The sequence below is a fragment of the Hemicordylus capensis genome, chromosome 1 (genome assembly GCF_027244095.1).
Source record: "Hemicordylus capensis ecotype Gifberg chromosome 1, rHemCap1.1.pri, whole genome shotgun sequence".
NCBI classification, from domain to species: Eukaryota; Metazoa; Chordata; class Lepidosauria; order Squamata; family Cordylidae; genus Hemicordylus; species Hemicordylus capensis.
The window spans coordinates 441,626,806-441,644,849 of record NC_069657.1 but is presented as its reverse complement, the minus strand read 5'-3'; the positions used below and the strand labels follow the sequence as shown (position 1 = coordinate 441,644,849).

The following is an 18,044-nucleotide window of genomic DNA, read 5'->3' as shown; positions in this document are numbered from 1 at the left end:
TAATAAAGATATCTTAGGAAAGTCTTGAGGATGGCAAGCTGGGCATAGCAGAAGCCCTCAAATGACAAGCGTGGCATTTTCCTACTCTCCTGCAGGTGTCTCCCTACAGAAAGTTCAGCTAAAAATCTAGGAATACTAGAACTGGTGACCCTTTTGGCCTAAGAAAGGACAAATCCCATAAAGTATAGCCATAAAGATGTCCACAAACGCTGACATCTTTAATGCTAGTTTTCACAGCCCTTTATCCTGAGATTAATTTGCTTCCATCTTGGATTTGTTTTATGCAAGAGAAGGTAATAGAAAGCACAAAAAGGGTTAGGATGGGTTTCTTGTCATGCTTCGGTCTGTGTTAGAACAATACTGGTCAGTATCTCTGATGGAGGTGGGTGGGTGTTGTAGTTTAACAGTGAACAGACAATAGCCTGAAAGCAATGAGCAAGAGTGGCATGGTTAATGGCCGTGTGCAAGACAGCTCCTTCTTCACGGGAATCCTGGAGGGAGAGAGCAAACTCCCTCCCACTGGCCATTTACTGGCTCCAGCAAAAGCTGGGAAGTCCTTGAAGTATTAACCTTTTCTTTGTCACTCCCCACACTTCTGGTAAGTAGAGAGCTCCTACTGCCATCTTGCTTTGGCAAAAGCAGCTCCTTGCCATGGAGTAAAGGAATAACCAACCAGGTTCTTTGCTTCTGTGGGTTTTTTTGGTGGCTTTTAAATTAGTGGTATTATTATTCTTATTTTGGTGCCACCAATTTTCCTTGGCAGTTGAAAGGAAAAGTAAGTAGCTCTAGGTGACAGAGATTTTTCATTCCATATCCCAGTCTCAAGATACATATGCATGTCCTTGTTCTTACTTAACCTAGATCTGAACTCCTGTTATGTCATTTTCATTTGTGTTTGTGTGTCCCCCCCCCCAATCTCTTTCAGGTTCTTAGAAAATGAGGGTCTGCTACCATTTCCGCAAAAATAAAGGAAACTCAAAACTAATTTATTGTGTATAGAACCCTTTTGGATTTGGTAACTCCAAGGCTTAAGGCTGGAATCCTTTAAAAAAGTGCATACATTGTCCCTGTGGGGAGGACTCGGACTCTGACAACTGAGGATTTCTGTTCCACCAGGGAGAAGGGGTGTGACACATCTGTTTTTCAAGGACCCAATCATGAATGTTTTCATACCTTTCATGCAAATGCCTTGTATTAACACAAAGCTCACCTTTTTCTTTCTCTTGTGCAGTAGCAAATGCTACTTAAGTTTTTCTCTCTCTCCGTACATACTCCATACCTTGGTCATACTTGACATAAATACATATTCCATCAGTCTGAACATTGGATTAAATTGTTTCACTTTTGAGTGCCCCAATTCTTCATCTGATCTGCCTGTAAGTGTGAATATCTGTGAACTGCAGATCACTTGCTGTCAGCCAGAAGTGCTGAGATTTTCCATCTCCAGTTTCCAATGCCCATTAAATATGGGCTATGCAGAATTCTGAGCTGGCAAATCTTTTATGGTGGTTCTCCTTTTAAGCCTTAGCTTCTAAGTCCATATAATCACCCTCTACTATTGTCTAGATCTGTAAGTGGTGAGAGGAGTTTTTTATGCCCAGGATTTTTGAATAAGATCCTTCACCCAGGTTCTGAACCATCACTTTTTGCCCAGTCTGTGGTTCTTTTCAGTTCAATAGAGCCAGTGGATAATCGTGGCTTTTAGCTCGCAGCTGTTGTTTTATTTCAGATAATGAAGTATGTACATATGTTAATACTGAGTGGCTGAAGACTTTTTAAATAAAATGGCCTCCCATTTACTAAGATTGCTAGTCCCACATCTTCCCGTTCACTCCACTGCCCCATCCCTGAACAAATACTTAACTTGCATAAAAACAGAAGTACTGTATCTCTTCTTTTTGGCCTGCAACTCTGGTGGCTATCAGCTGCCTATTTCAACATGTTTGATATGTGTTACATGGATGTAAAAGACTGTATAAATTGTAGAGGCACTGCACTGGCAAAAGCACTGTACAGTTTGCAAAAATTTTACATAATCCCATTGTGAGATTAACTTGTAAAGAATCACACTTTTAGGTGTTTATATAGTGCTTTCAGCTTTTGTATCTCATTCAAATGCCAATTTATTCAGGTTTTTAATATCCCCCTCTCCAGCAACCTTTAATGAGAGGACTTTTTAGGTTTTGGCTTTATTTTCTTTATCTTCTTAGTGAGTCTGTTTGGTTTTCTCTCTCTCTTTTTTTAATGTAATTTCTGCCTCTCCCCTCCTCACCTAGGAATGCAAGCAATGACATATTCTGGTAAATTGCAGAGTGCAAAGTTGCCTCCCATGCTGGGAAAAACAAATCTGAGAATTATGCGTGTTTCATCTTCCTGCACATCCTGTACTTTTTCTTTGTGAAAACAGGAATACAATACACTTTTGAATCATCTGCCTGCTGGGAAACCATACCAGGTTTTTAAAAGCACAGCAGTGTAACCAGTCCAGTCTCTCCCAAGAGTCAACACACAGAAACAACTGATGTATAGCGTAGTGCCAAAATGCCGCCGCCTCTTTTCACTTGTGTATTTAGTTTAAAGCTGAATAAATGAGTTTGTAAGATCTGTGTTGGATGCCTTATTGGTCAGAGCATGGTTTCCCCATGCTAAGCACTTCCCATTGGGGATACAAGAGGGAAATGTGATAGAAGCCTGTTGGGGAAATCAGATTAGTTTTGAGTACAAATCATGGCAACTGTCTCCTTCCTGTTGTGTATGTAGACATCCCCAAAGATTTATGTACATGGGGAGGATATAGGCAGTGGACACAGTCCTAATGCTGTGTGCATGTATCTAACAGCAGCATACATGCAGTGCTCACCCCTGTACTAGTGTCCATGCTTCTGGAGTATACGTGATCTTGGGCAAGAGTACAACTAGGTTTGGTGCCCTAACCAGCCTAACTACAGCATGAGTTTATTAGGACTAACTATAGTATTAGTTCAGCCATTTTAGGTCAATTTTTAGCAAATAATGGGGGGGGGGGGAATCCCAAAGTGCCCTTACAAAGGACACTTTGTAAGTAACATACTAAAAGTCCTGATTGTTACAACTGGAGCTTTGGCCACCATCTTGGAAAAATGGCCGCCAAAAATAGTTTTTTGTAAATACCTCACAAACTGTTGCTCCAGTGGGAAAATGTTAAATACAAAAACTGTAGAACATCAAATTCTCTATAAAAATGTGGTGTTCAATGTATATTTCAGCCAACAGTTTTGTCATAAAATAAAGGTTTCTATGAATCGTGCTACTGGGGACGTGGTATCGCCCTGCGGATCAAAATGCTGACAGTGACTGGGAGATGCAGGGGGAAATCAGGAAGGCGTCAAGGAGAGGCAGGGCTGTAATTATGGGTGATTTCAACTACCCACACATAGACTGGGTAAATTCACATTCAAGTCAGAACAAAGAGGTCAGATTTCTAGATACGCTAAATGACTGTGCCATGGAACAGTTGGTCATGGAACCGACCAGAGAGAAGGCGACCTTGGATCTAATTCTGAGTGACACCCAGGACCTGGTGCGTGATGTCAGTGTCATCGACCCTTTAGGGAACAGTGACCACAGTGCCATCAAATTCAGCATAAATGCGGGGAGAGAATCACCAAGGATGTCAAACACAGACATTTTGAATTTCAGAAGAGGAAACTTCTCCAAAATGAGGAGTATGGTAAAAAGAAAGCTGAAGGGGAAAATCAGGAGAGTCACTTCGCTCCAGAGTCCATGGAGTTTACTCAAAACCACAATACTAGAAGCCCAGTTAGATTGTATACCCAAAAGGAGGAAAGGTACCACTAAGTCCAGGAGGATGCCAGCATGGCTAACGGGTTAGTTTACGTCCGTTCCAGGCAAATTGATGGAAAGCATCCTCAAGGATAAAATTGTAAAGCACCTAGAAGAACAGGCCCTGCTGGGAGTAAGCCAGCATGGCTTCCGCAAAGGTAAATCTTGCCTCACCAACCTTTTGGACTTCTTTGAGAGTGTCAACGAGTGTGTGGATCAAGGTGATCCAGTTGACATAGTCTACCTGGACTTCCAAAAAGCTTTTGACAAAGTTCCTCATCAAAGACTCCTGAGGAAACTTAGCTGTCATGGGATAAAGGGACAAGTACATGTGTAGATTGCTAACTGGTTGAAAGACAGGAAACAGGGTAGGTATAAATGGAGAGTTTTCACAATGGAGGGAAGTAAGAAGTGGGGTCCCCCAGGGATCTGTACTGGGACCGGTGCTTTTTAATTTATTCATAAATGATCTAGAAGCAGCAATGAGCAGCGATGTGGCCTAATTTGCAGATGATACCAAACTCTTCCGGGTAGTGAAATCCGAAACGGATTGTGAGCAGCTCCAAAAGGATCTCTCCAAACTGGGGGAGTGGGCGACAAAATGGAAAATGCGGTTCAATGTTAGCAAGTGTAAAGTGATGCACATTGGGATGAAAAACCCCAACTTCAAGTATATGCTGATGGGATCCAAGCTGTCAGTGACAGACCAGGAGAGGGATCTTGGGGTTGTGGTGGACAGCTCGTTGAAAGTGTCGACTCAATGTGCGGCAGCTGTGAAAAAGGCAAATTCCATGCTAGGGATCATTAGAAAGGGGATTGAAAATAAAACGGCTAACATTATAATGCCCTTATACAAAACTATGGTGTGACCACACTTGGAGTACTGCGTACAGTTCTGGTCACCACATCTTAAAAAGGACATTGTAGAACTGGAGAAGGTACAGAAGAGGGCAACCAAGATGATCAGGGGCCTAGAGCACCTTTCTTATGAGGCAAGACTACAACACCTGGGGCTTTTTAGTTTAGAAAAAAGACATCTGCGGGGAGACATGATAGAGGTCTATAAAATCATACATGGCATGGAGAAAGTGGAGAGAGAGAGATTCTTCTCCCTCTCACACAACACTAGAACCAGGGGTCACTCCATGAAATTGATTGCTAGGAGGTCTAGGACCAACAAACGGAAGTACTTTTTCACACAATGCATGATCCACTTATGGAACTCTCTGCCACAGGATGTGGTGACAGCCAACAACCTGGATGGCTTTAAGAGGGGTTTGGATGACTTCATGGAGGAGAGGTCTATCAATGGCTACTAGTCGGAGGGCTGTGGGCCACCTCCAGCATCAAGGGCAGGGTGCCTCTGAGTACCAGTTGCAGGGGAGTAATGGCAGGAGAGAGGGCATGCCCTCAACTCCTGTCTGTGGCTTCCAGCAGCATCTGGTGGGCCACTGTGTGAAACAGGATGCTGGACTAGATGGGCCTTGAGCCTGATCCAGCAGGGCTGTTCTTATGTTCTTAAATGCTATTTTATGGCGACTGCCCCATCCGTTTGTCTGGAGCTCACTGTTACAAAATGTTCCTGCAAAACCAAACTTAAATATAATTAAGGAGCATAAAATGTACTGTCAGCCACAAGAGGGATCCCCCCTTTCTTTTTTTGCTATGATTCAAGGAATGCATAGAGGAGAGAGTGCATAAAGTTTGTGAAACATGCTGCCTACACACTCATTTCCACGCCATCCAAGAGGAGAGTACTGGTGCATTTTTAAAATGTGGTATCCCAATTAGGCCTAATCCACCAGCTGCAATTTAGAAAAATCTTAATTTTTTTCACAGCTTGGTTTACACTAGGAGTATCCACTTCATAACTCTGTAATATGTAGATTTGTATATCTACTTTGTAGATTATGATATTAACAGTTTCATTTTATTATTTTAAGCATTAGAGAAGGTGACCTTGGACTTAATCCTGAGTGGTGTCCAGGACCTGGTGCAAGATGTCAGAATTGCAGAACCATTGGGAAACAGTGACCATAGTGTGATCCAATTCAGCTTATATGCGAGTGGAGCATTGCCAAGGAAGAGGAAACTTCTCAAATATGTGGGAACTGGTAAAAAAGAAACAGAAAGGGGAAATCAGTTGAAATGTATACCGAGGAGGAAAGGCACAACTAAGTTCTGGAGGATGCCAGCATGTCTAACAAGTAGAGTCAAAGAAGCCATAAAAGGGAAGAAGACTTCTTTCAGAAAATGGAAATCTTGCCCAAATGAAGAGAACAGGAAGGAACATAAACTCTGGCAAAAGAAATGCAAGGACACAATAAGGGATGAAAGGAGAGAGTTTGAGGAGCATATTAACTGGAAGTGTCAAGGGGAATAACAAAAACTTTAAATATATTAGCAGCAGAAAACCTGCCAGGGAGACATTAGACCCATAGATGATGAGGGTATGAAAGGAATTGTTAAGGTAAGGAGGTTGAGATTACAGATAAACTGAATGAGTTTTTTGCACGGCGGAGAATATTGAACATATACCTGCTCTGGAACTGAACTTCTCAGGCTTGGAAGCTGAACAACTGGGCCAATTTGAGGTGATGGGAGAGGATATTCTAAACTGTCTTGAAAAACTAAAAATTAACAAATTGCCAAGGCCTGATGGCAACCACCAAAGAGTTCTGAAGGAACTCAAATATGAAATTGCTGATCTTGCAAAAATATGCAACTTTCCCCTACAGTCAGGCTCTGTACCAGAGGACTGAAAAGTAGCCAATGTAACTCCAGTTTTCTAAAAGTGAGTGGGGGAAGGGCCTCGGGAAACTGCTAAGCCTGTCAGCTTAACTTTGGTGTCTGGTAAATTGATGGAGAGCATACTCCAGGTCAAAATTGTTAAACGGAAGAATGGGCCTTGCTGAAGGAAAACCAGCATGGCCTCCGCATGGGCAAGTCTTGCCCCACAGGCATGTGGATAAAGGTGATCCAGTTGACATAGTATACTTGGACTTCCAAAAAGCTGTTGACAAAGTTCTCCACCAAAGGCTCTTGAGTAAACATAGCAGTCATGGGATAAGGGGACAGGTTCATGTGTGCAGAGGCACTCTTACCCTTGGACTTTGTGGCTGAAGTCCAGGGCCTCCATACCCCCTAGGGGGCCCGAAATTGTCTTTAGTCTGTCCAGGGTGGTGTGGTTTGTGCTCTCGAACCTATGTGTTAAAAACTGATACTTAACTTGCAGCCAGGGAGCCATCCAAAGATCTTTAGGTCCAGGCTCCAAAATTACCTAGGTGCACCTCTGCATGTGTGGATTGGTAATTGGATGAAGGACAGGAAACCAAGGGTAAGAATAAATGGACAGTTTTCACAATGGAGGGAAATAAGAAAAGGAGGTCTCAGGGATCTGTACTGGGACTGGTGCTTTTCAATTTACTAGCCAACCCGCACAGAGCATCTGTGCGTTCTTTGGGGTTGGCTGTTCTCCCCTCCCTCCGGCCCCACTCTCCCTCCCCCTCCCTCCCATCTGCCCCACACTCTTCCCCCTCTTCCCCTCCCTCCCGCCCCACTCTCTCTTGCCCTCCCTCCCACTCCCACCCCTCTCTTGTCCTCCCTCCCACTCCCACCCCTCTCTCTCACCCACCTGCCCCAGTCTCTCCTCCCCTCCCTCCTCCTCCCCCTGCTCCTCTCTCATGCTCTCCCCCTGCCCCACTCTCTTGCCCTCCCTCCCCCTGCTTCTCTCTCCTGCCCTTCCCCTCCTCCTTCCCTACTCTCTCCCCCCACTTTCTTACCCTACCCTCCCCCACTTTCTCTTGCTCTCCCCTCCCCCACTCTATCTTGCCATCCCCCCTCCCTCTTGCCCTCCCCTTCTCCCCTGCCCCCTCTCTTGCCCTCCCCCCTCCCCCTGCATTTAATTTTAATCTACATACCTAGTGGCGGGCGGCCAAAAAGGGCCCCACCTCTGCCGCCGCTCCTCCTCCCAAGCAGCAAACAGGGAAGTCCAGCCATCCAGTTCCCTCCCACCCCAGCCTCCACGGGTGCCTGGCTTCAGCGGCCGGTCCCACCACCACCTGGCCGAGAGCGCCTCCGCGCCCGGACCTAGCATCTCTGCAGCCTTGGCCGCCACCGGGCGGAGTGGCACCTTTGTGGCCGGGCCCGCCGCGCCAAGTGCCGCCTCCGCGGTCCACCAGGCCCACTTCCACCGCTTGCCAGCCTTTGTGGCCGGCCTTTTTTTGGCCAGCTACATCTCCCCCCACCTCCACCTTCTGCCCCAGTCTCTGGGGGAAATCAACCGCCGCCACCCGCTTGCCCTCTGGCCTCCCCAGACATGCCCGCCAACGTCACCTGCGCAGCCACCAGGCAGGTCCGCTGTCACCGCCTCTTACCTGCGTGGCCTCTGGGCTCGCCAACGCCACTTCCCCCGCAGCCGGGCCCTCTGCCACTTCTGGCCTCCCCGGCCATGCCTGCCAATTGCCTTTGGTCTCCTGGGTGTGCTGCTGGGCACCCAGCCAATCAGCTGGGACGCACATTCCATGGCACACCCAGGAGAAATATATATATAGATTCATATTTTTTCAATTTATTCATAAATGATCTAGAAGTTGGGGTAAGCAGTGAAGTGGCCAAATCTGTAGACATGAAACTGGGTGAGTGGGCAACACACTGCCAAGATGCAGCTTAAAGGGGCACATATACTGTGCATTAAGTGCAAATCCTCAAGAAAGAAAACACAATTGAATCATGTCCCTAATGTATTGGAAGTTGCTGTACACATCCCTCCTTCCCGCATAGGAGTTCTCCACTACCCTACAGGTACCAAAGCAGACGTAAATCGCCCTTTGGAAAAAACTCCAATCCATAACAAAACAGCTGGTCTTGTGGTAGCAAGCATGACTTGTTCCCTTTGCGAAGCAGGGTCTGCCCTAGTTGCATATGAATGGGGGAGTGGGGGACGACATTTGTGTGTGAACACTGTAAGATAATCCCCTGGAGCCACACTGGGAAGTGCAGAAGGTTCCAAGTTCCCTCCTAGCATCTCCAAGATAGGGCTGAGAGAGATTCCTGCCTGCAACCTTGGAGAAGCCGCTGCCAGTCTGCGAAGACAATACTGAGATGGACCAACTCGGTATATGGCAGCTTCCTATGTCCCAGTCCATAACGTCCTCCTAGTCCTTTTACTGAAAGCAGGTCCCACAAGACATCCCATACCTAGGAAGAAACATTCGGGCGACGAAGGTGGGTGACGAGCCCACGCGTGCCATGATTTTTAAGTGTGTACTGTGCCTTTAAGGGTTTACACTTGAGAGGAACAACCAGGAAAGTCGCCGAGACCCGCTGCCGCGGGAGGCGGAGATCGGCCATGTAGTGCTGGGCTGGCCCAGCAGGCAGGTCCCAATCCCAGCCAGGCTCACGCCACAAGCCGCCTTCACCCGTCTCCACTGAGGACGAAGCAGTGAGAGGCTGCGTGGACTGCCACTCCCCCGAGTGGGCGAGCGAGCCTCCCATTGGCCGAGGCGCGCCGAAGCCGATCGACTTACCCGGCGCTCCCCGCCTTGTTGGCAAGATGGCGGCGCTCAGGCGCTACGGGGAGATGCTGCGGAGTGTCGTCGCAGCCGTCACCCCCCTCGCCCTGCGGGGTCGCAGCCGTCTCGGTCTGGCCACGCCTGGGGGTAAGCGGGAAGGAGGGAATCGGCGTGGAGCGCTGGGTCTCTAGGCGTTGTTGCTCGGCCGGCCGCTCCGCTAGGGAGGCAGGCCTTGCCCGGCCGCAGGAGACCGAGGGCTTCGGCAGAAGAGGGCCCGTGTTCGGGAGGAGGAGGAGGGCGGGGGCATGCCCCCAGGGCTGGGCTCTGCTGCGGCCGCCGCGTGGGGACGAGAAGCGCTGCCCGCGGCTTGACTGGGGGTCGCCTGTGTGAATCCGTGGTGCCCCCAGAGAGCCCTCTTGTTCGCTTGCCGGCCTTCCGTGCCCTTTGCTGCGGCGCAGCCCTGGTTTAAACCCTGCGAGCCGCCTTGAGCGTTTTCGTGATGGGAGAAAGAGGCGTTGCAATCCTCCTGCCTCCCCCCACTCCCATGAACATGCCGGGGTGCTGCAAAACTGGTTCCCAGGAGCTGCTCTGCGGTGCAGCTCTTGCTCCTGCCGAAAGGGACGGGAGGGCAGCCAAACCCTGGAAAAGCTGCTGCCCGTCTGTGTAGAAAAAACTGAGCTAGATAGACCAATGGTATGACTCAATATACGGCCGCTTCCTATGTCCCAAACTGCCGCCTCAATTGAGGGATGGTCGGGAGTGGGACATGCCTGTGCGCATTCCCAATTGCTTAGCAGTAGGTGAGGGAGCTGGGACACCTCATCCGAACTGACCCCTGCACACAGACCCCAGGGCAGGGTGCTGGGGAGCAGCGGTCTTGCAGCAGGAAGGGGAAGTAGCTTGTTCCCTTTTATTCCTTGCAGTGGGGCAGAAAATAGGATCGCTGCCCTTGAGCTCAAAAAGTGCCTCTCTGTGGCGGGCTATTCTCAGAGTGGCAACCGGTGTGAGGCTCTCCAGATTCCAAGGCAGGGATGCGGCGGCAGTATTCGGTGGTCTGAGAATTTGCTGGGAGGAGATTGCTGCCGTTGTGATGTCCTGCACAATGCATGAAGCGTCGCTGTGTGGATAAATCCCGCTCTTTTCTGTCCGTTTAGGCAAGAGCTCCTTCCTTCAACCAGCCAGGGATTATGCCAAGGCTGTCAATAAAAAAAGGCAAGGTTGGTGTCTGGAGGCTTTCCCCACACGCTCAAAAATTTGCTTTCAGGGTTGTCAATTCTGAACCATGTTGAGAGCAGGTGTTGATGACCTGCCATGACTGTCTCAGTTTGGGCTTCAGTCTCTGAGCCCAAGTCTGGGTCCTTTGTTTTTCCATCACAAAGGAAGTGCAACTGGCCACCCTTGCCCCCTGTCCTTGCCACACATTCTGTCGGCCCAGGAAAATGGGGAGGCAGCTTCCTGATGGCTTCTGGGCCACTGAGCCTTCCTTTTCTGAAGTCTCCCTCTACCCTGCAAGTTGCTTCCCTCTCGATATCTGCCGGGAATGGCTGAGATCTGCTGCTCTTGCAGTCTGTCTGGGCGCTGGGCACCCAGAGACAGCCAGCTGCTGTGATCAGAAATCACAATCAACTGCTTTGTTCTTATCTTATCAATTCTCTGTAGAAATCCCCAGCCATTTAGATGACCTGTCTCCAATGATGTTGAAGAAAGATTATGCCAAGCTCCCGGTCATGGACAAGTAAGGCTTACAAGGCAAAGGCGCTGGATGGAAGAGGTGGTGGCCCAGCCATTGGAGGGTCCTTGTGCAGTGCTGAACTGGGCCACTGGCCCAACCATTGTGCGGCGAGGGGTCCCAGGGAGAAGCCACTGGAGCCTCGTTTGATTGGTTGGAGTGCTCAGATCATGGAAGTGGGGGCTGCTCAGTGTTCCCCTCCCTCTCCTATACTCCTCTTCTGGCTTCACAGGGAGGGGGGTATAATGGCTGGGAGAGCTATGAATCAGGAGGTTTCCCCCTTTACATCTTGCCTTGCTGTGAACTCACCAAGTGGGCCTTAGGCCTCCCCACCCCCTGTCCCCCAGTGCAATCTGGGGATAAGAATGCTGGCCTTTCAGCAGGGGCTCCCATCTTTGGGTCCCCAGATGTTGTAGGGCTGCCAGTCCAATCGTTCCCAGCCCCAGTGACTTCCGGCTGCTGACAGAGGGGAGTGGCCGTCCAGCAAGATCTGGGGACCCAAGGCCGGGAATGCACAGGTCACGGGGTGGCTGGAAGAATGGCAACAGGCTAATGCTCATGCAGGGTTTTGAACACTTAAAAGCATCTTATTGTGTCAAGAGAGATTGTGAAGGCCAAGTGTGGTCCTCTTGTCTCGAAGTCCATGGGGCCTTTGATTGTTAAACACCTTGAGGCTGCCTTCAGAATGCTAAGCTGTTCAGGGGTTAGTGTGTGCCTGTTTCCACTACTCCTGAGAAGGGCCAGAGGCCTTGGGGGCAGGAGGCCAGGGCTAGCCGGGAGCTGGGTGTGGAGCATTCCCTCTCCCGCAACGGCCTTGTACCACCAAAGATCTTTGCCTGATGGCTCCACCTCTTCCAGGATCCTCTTGGGGCTCTCATCTGGAGCATGTGTGTGGTTTGCCACCTCCTCACAAGTGGGCTTGATAGATGGTGTCTCCAGGCCTGAACTTTGGCATGGGCTCATTTTTGCCCCTGCTCTTGAGGTCCCAAAGGCGATGTTCTTATTATCAGTGACTACCAGTCTGGTGGATATAGGCCCCCTTCAGCCTCAGAGTTGCAGGGGAGCAATAGTAGGATAGAAGGCATGCCTCACCTCTTAAGGTCTGGAGGAGAGTTGAACGGTAGGGTGGCCTCTGGCTGTCCTGCAGAGAGTTTCAGATCTTCATGGTTCCCATCTGTACTGGGAGCTGCCATAGGACCCTTCTCTTCTTCTGGGTGGTGTGGCCCCGACAGACAGAAATCAAGGGGCTTTGTGCTTTTCTGCAGGGTGGATGATGTTGTGAGAAGGATGCTGTCCCTGGAAATGGCAAGCCAGGTGAGTTGAGACAAATCCTCCTTTTCCCAAACTTTGCCACTTGTATAGCATCCAGTGGCCATAAGAACGACTACTTCTGCCATTGTTGTAGGCAAAGAGGTGAGTCGTCAGGAATGTGTGCAGCATGGCCAAGAAACAGGCTAGTTGGTTCAGTTGCCTGCCGCTGGCCTAAGGGGTCCCACAAGACACACTGGAGGGTGTAGCTGGGCTCTCTGTGACCCCGAGGACTTTCTTGTCTTGTGCCTGCAGAAGGAGAAAGTGCAAATAAAGAGAGAGCAGCTGGCAGACAAAGTCCGTCTGTCCCCGGATGACCACGACTCCTTGGAAGTTCGAGGTAGGCAGACACGCCCCTGAGAAAAAGCGGCCTCTTGCTCCTTCTCCTGCCCTCTTGGGAGCACCACACCAGTGGCCAGGGGGAGCATTGGAGGTGGCGGGGAGTAGGAGCCCAGGCCAGATCCTAGGGAGGTTGGCTTTTGATTCTTCCGTGCTCCCAAACGCTGGTGTGTGGCTCACACTGAGGGAGCACCAAACGTGGCAAAGAAACCGGAGGTTGGGGGTTTGCTTTCTTCATACTGTTTTTTCTTACCCTTTGGGATTTCTTTTCCCCTTCATATAAGTTGGTAGCTTGTTTTTTGTGTTGTCTTTCATTTCTTCAGTGGGGTCACTAATGGAATGTTTAACAAGGAAAGGAAATGCTTGGGAGTACGTTGATTTTAATAGCTGCTATTCTTCCTGTCCAGGACAGGTTATACAGACCTCATCTCGACAGCTTCCATTGCATTTTATTAACTAGATTTCCATGTTATCAATATTTTCCTTGATACGTTTTCTGCAACTCTTAAAATGCCTTAACACCCTAGTATCTTACCCCAGTGCTTTTTCCACTGGGCATATTTCAACCTCCTAATCCCGTTTACTGTCTCTTTCAGTACAGCTTCCCATAGCTTCTCTTTCAATACAGCTTCTGACTTGCCTCTGTTAATTTGGTATCGAGAGATATACCCAAATCTATCCAACAATTTTCAAAGTATCGCTAATGCTTCCTGAGGATTTGACAGTCAGCATCATCACCGTATAGTGCATGAGTTTGCAATTTTAGGTCCCCAGATTTGCAGGACTACAGCTCCTATCATAGACCCAGCTATTCAGTCCGGTTATTTAGTCAGCCTTGCCCACTAGGTGGTGCTGTTTTGTGAGCTGTCTTTTATGGCTTTGAGTGTGTGTGTGTGTATGTACATGTGTGTATTTCTACTAGATTCTATTATTGTTTCAAAATTTCTAATGGAAACTGCCTTGGGATATTTCATGAAAGCCGGTATATAAATGTAAAATTTTAAAAACCATGCCCAGCTACAGTGGCCTGGGGATTATAGGAATTGTAGTGGCAACCCTTGCTGGATGGCCTGCTGGTGCTCCCCCTCCCGCTGCTGCCAGAGAGAGAGGGTGAGCAGGTAGGGGCAGCCTCCCAGAGGGAAAAGGCAGGTGAGTGAGCGGTAGGAGGAGCAGGAGCAGCTTGCCCTCCCTCTCCAGTGAGGGGTTGCCCTCTGCAACCTGTGCTCTTCTTCCAGGCGCTGTGTGGGCAGGTGCCTGCAAGTAGCCACACTGCAAGCCACTCAGCACAAGCTCCCTCCCCATCCAGTCCTTGCCCCCCCGCCAGAGCTCCGTTTCAGGGCACAGCTGCTCCCTCCCCAACCCTGCATGCACAACCCTCCCGTCTTGAGGTCTCCTGTCCTGCTTCTCCACAAAGAGCACAGCAGCCACAGGAGGCAAACTGCCTGGTGCTTTGCAGGGCGGGGCATGCCAGTTGGTTAACTGTGTATGCCAGACTCTGCATGGTCCTGAGCTGCAAGTGTTGCGATACAAAGTCCTCTGCCCCGGGGATTCTTACGTGCCAGGATAAAAACGTCCTTGCCTCTGGGAGATTGGGGACGGTGTGTGTTGATGCCTGCATCAGAGAAGCGAGACTGTGTGCCTGGCCTGCCTGCAGTGACTTTCTTCTTCCTGCCATTCTAGTTGCATACTTGACGGCCAGGATCTGCACGCTCCAGGAGCACTTCCATCAGCATCCCAAGGTAACGTTCCCTGAAGCCACTGATGAGTATGTTTTCTTGCATGGAACGTCATCGGAGAGTGAGCCAAAGTCAGCAGATAATTTGCCTTTCAGACCACAGACCAGAGGTTCTCCAGCTGGGGTCAACAAGGTCCATCCAGGTGGCAGGTGCTGCAGTCAACCATGTTGCTTGTCCACTGGTTGTTGCTGCACCTCCGCCCACTGAATGGCAGCGCGGCTTCTCTGCATCTCCTCCCTGCACTGCCATGGCAAGACAGGGAGGAGCAATACTGGGAGGGTCCTAACCCAGATGCCTTGTTAGTGTGAGACTCCACACACTGCTGTTCCTAAACAGGCACAGGAGGGGAAAGTGAGACAGTGTCACTCCATGCCTGCCTTCTCTCCTCCTTGGCATGGAGCATGTCCTCCTGGCTACCCCTCAGGAGAGGGGTGGCTGAAGAGGCCTCTCGGCCTGCCTGCCTGGGCTGCTGCTTGGCTGCTTGGCCTCTCTTCTCTCCAGAGCAGGGAAGGGAGGTGTCTGTGTGTTTGGCTGTCACTCTGCCAGGGCAGGTGAGCGGACATGCTCTATGTCTATGCCTTCCTTCCCTGCTTCTCAGGAGACTGGAGGAGGAGGGTGACCGTGGGCGATGGCTGCTTGGCCAATGCACACTCCGCACCTTGGCCAAGCAGTAGCCAAGAGCCCCACTGCTGCTGGCACTGCTCTAGAGCCGGAGAGACAGGCCCAGAACATCTCCTGTCATGTCAGTGGGAGTGCTCCGGTGCGCCTCCGCAGAGTGGCTGCCAGGCAGGCCCACTCCAGACCTCCCTTCCCTGCGTTGGAGAATGGCAGGCTGGCCTAGGTGACTGCACCTGCAGAGCCTAGGTGTGCTCAGCTGCTGTTCTGCTGAGGACAAGCAGCAGCCAGAAGGCTGTTGGATGGTCTGCCAAGACCCTGAGCCATTTTCAAGAGAGCCATAGGAAAAGGAGTTGGAGAACCAGTGAGGTAGACTGTGCCTTTCCGTCCAACCCGAACCACAACAGGCATCGTTCAGATTAAATCAGTGTGGAAATACCTTTTAAGATGTGGATCGTTGATGGGTATGGAACTTGTTTAATATCTGAATCCACTTTGGCTCTCTTTTATCAGACCATTGTCCCAGATCTGATAAAAACAGCCTCTCCTCCTGGCAGTTGCTATTGAGTTGGAAAGTGTAAGATACTTCTCACTGCAGAGGAAACTGCCTCTTTTCTTCATGGAAGTTTGCAATCTGTGAATAGTAACTCCACTGAATCCACATCGATGAATGGCTCGGCAGTCTTGAAATGAGCTTCGTCAGCAGACGGGCCTGCCTTGACCCTTGAACCCTTCTCCAGGACAAGGTAAACCGTCGCCGGCTGCTGATGGACATTGACCGCCGGAAGGTGCTGCTGAAGCGCCTGCGGAACAGCCGCTACGATGCCTTTGAGCGGACGTGCCAGCAGCTGGGCTTGGAGTACGTGCCCCCGCCATTGCACAGCCGGCGTATCACGCACCGCTGGGTGGCAAAGAAAGCCCTGTGCATCAAGGTAGGAGGCTTCGGGGCCAGCCGTGCAGTTGGCGTGTCATGGAGAACTGTGGTTGGGACACGGTGCGCGGTGTTCTTGGGCCAGGACTTGGGTCAGGGGAACGGGTCCGGTAGATGGCCCCTGAAGGAAGTTGCACAGCGGATTTGCAGGTGGTTTCCTTAAGGCCAGACAGGGCCCAGGGGCAGGGAGTGTTTCTGGGTAACCTTCCAGAAGTTAGACTTTCCTGCAGACCTCTCCCAGACTTGCAGTGATGCTACACGGGGCAGCGGGGGATCCACAGCCATCCTTCACGGCAGGGAAAGGCATAAGGGCAGCCACAGAGCACCAACACAGGAGGTGCCTGTGGACACCCAGCGGGGGTGGGTGGGGGGCGCAGTCGTGACTGAGAAATCATCAGCTCACCAGGCTAGCAGAACAGCACTGGGCTGGGGTCATGGCCACGTGGGGAAGAGGCCCCGCTCCTCCGATAGGTCCCAGGGGCCGCCCATGCTTGAGAAATGTGCCCTCTATTTGTGCTGCCCTGTGTCCAGCGGCCCCTTCCCTCTCCTCCTCTTCCTGTCAACTTTTAGGTCTTCCAAGAGGTGCAGAAGCTGAAAGCCCAGGAGAGACTGAAGCAGAAGCAAGAGGGTGCCAGAGCAGCAACGGTGCAGGCACTGCAGACCGAAGGAAGCCCAGTCTAAGCAGACCCTACCCTGGGCCCGTGGCTCATATTGAGCAACAGATCCTGAAGAGAACGCCCAATAAATGGTTGGACTGTGCCAGTGTTGCCTCTGCCTTGTTGGTGGGTGTAGGTGTACGCGCATGTGCACAAACCTCTTCCTACCCTGTGTGCACATCAGAGGCCCTGGGGCCACTGGGGTAGTCTAGAAACCCTGGTGAGGCGCTTGCAGAGAGAGGAGTCTGCGTGAGAAGGGAGCACGAGAGCACAGCCCTCTTCCTCCTCCTGGGAGGCCTCCGCTGGTCAGAGAGAAGAGTGCGCGCTCTTCCTTGAAAAGTGAAGCAGGGTTGGTTTGTTTTTGAGGGATCCTTGCTCAGCTGTGCTGAAAACGGAGCCTTCATTTGATTGGCGGGGTAGGGGAGAGTCGGTACCCTCCTGGTCCACAGAGCAGCTGTACATAGGGCCAGGGCCTAAGGCCACTGGAGGAGCCTGGCTGCTGGAGCACAGCAAAGGGAGTCGTCGTCCCCATCCTGCTTCCCAGAGCAGTCAGCCAGGTGTCCCAATGTGAAGCCCCCCAGCAGGCAACAGTGGGCAGTGAGGGTGGCACACTGCAGCTCAACGGGGAGGAATAGACCTCCTCCATGTACCTGGCTAACCTGCTTTTAAAGCCATGTCAGTGGATTCCATAAACTAACATGCTTTATCTGAACCCTCCTCCACACATGCACGATTAAGCAGCGGTGGGATGGGGAGCAGGACACCTGCGTTGATGATGGGGCCAGGCAGGAGTAAGGCCTGAAACAGCCCTCTGTTGGGTGGAAAAGTCTGTCCTTGGGTCTGTGTGGAATGCCCTCTCAAGCAGTTTCGTTGGGCAGCCTCTACTGCAGTCATAGGAGAGGCAGGGAACCCTCTCGCTCTTCCTCCCACAAATAATTTTATAAACCTCCAGAGTCCACACTTAATATCTTTTTAGAAATAAATTGCCCCGGGGGCTGTGTTTGTGAGCAAGTGTGATACACATACACGCATCTTCCCGTGGTGACCAGGAACATCTGCCAAGGAATGGTGAAGTTGGGATAAGGCGGTTGCTTGGTTTTGGACACAGAAAGTCCCAGGCTCAATCACTGGCATCTCCAGGAAGGACCGGGAAAGTGCCCCCGCCCCGAGTGTGAGCCCTTTGGGGACAGGGATCCATCTTACCTTATTTATGTATTATTTCTCTGTGTAAACCGCCCTGAGCCATTTTTGGAAGGGCGGTATAGAAATCGAACAAATAATAATATAATAATATAATAGTATTTAAGCCCCTGTGGAGCAGCTTGTTGGCTCCTAAGAAGGTCCCATACTGAGACATGTCCTTCACTGGGCAGGCTGTGCTGGATTCTGCTGCCT

At 50.5% G+C, this 18,044-nt stretch overlaps 2 protein-coding genes across 7 annotated transcripts in view; both read left to right on the top strand.

The window, feature by feature from the left end:
- The window catches only part of PSME4 (proteasome activator subunit 4), a 141,561-nt gene extending 138,957 nt beyond the window's left edge, over window positions 1–2,604 (top strand). For all 5 annotated transcript variants that reach the window (XM_053245680.1, XM_053245687.1, XM_053245697.1 and 2 more), the window contains one exon: window positions 926–2,604. The gene's annotated coding sequence lies outside the window, so the exon portion shown is untranslated. The remainder of the gene's footprint in view (window positions 1–925) is intronic.
- A 6,559-nt stretch (window positions 2,605–9,163) lies between these two features.
- On the top strand, window positions 9,164–16,752 carry MRPS15 (mitochondrial ribosomal protein S15). 2 transcript variants are annotated; one of them, XM_053245740.1, is made up of 8 exons: window positions 9,173–9,482; window positions 10,490–10,552; window positions 10,995–11,070; window positions 12,330–12,378; window positions 12,628–12,712; window positions 14,392–14,450; window positions 15,803–15,994; window positions 16,564–16,752. In XM_053245740.1, exons 1-8 carry the CDS (start codon window positions 9,377–9,379, stop codon window positions 16,672–16,674), a joined length of 741 nt encoding a protein of 246 aa, XP_053101715.1. In that variant the 5' UTR covers window positions 9,173–9,376; the 3' UTR covers window positions 16,675–16,752. The 2 variants fall into 2 exon arrangements, with proteins under 2 accessions (XP_053101725.1, XP_053101715.1); XM_053245750.1 differs by lacking the exon at window positions 10,490–10,552 and having other exon boundaries at window positions 9,164–9,482.
- The last annotated feature ends 1,292 nt before the right edge of the window (window positions 16,753–18,044 follow it).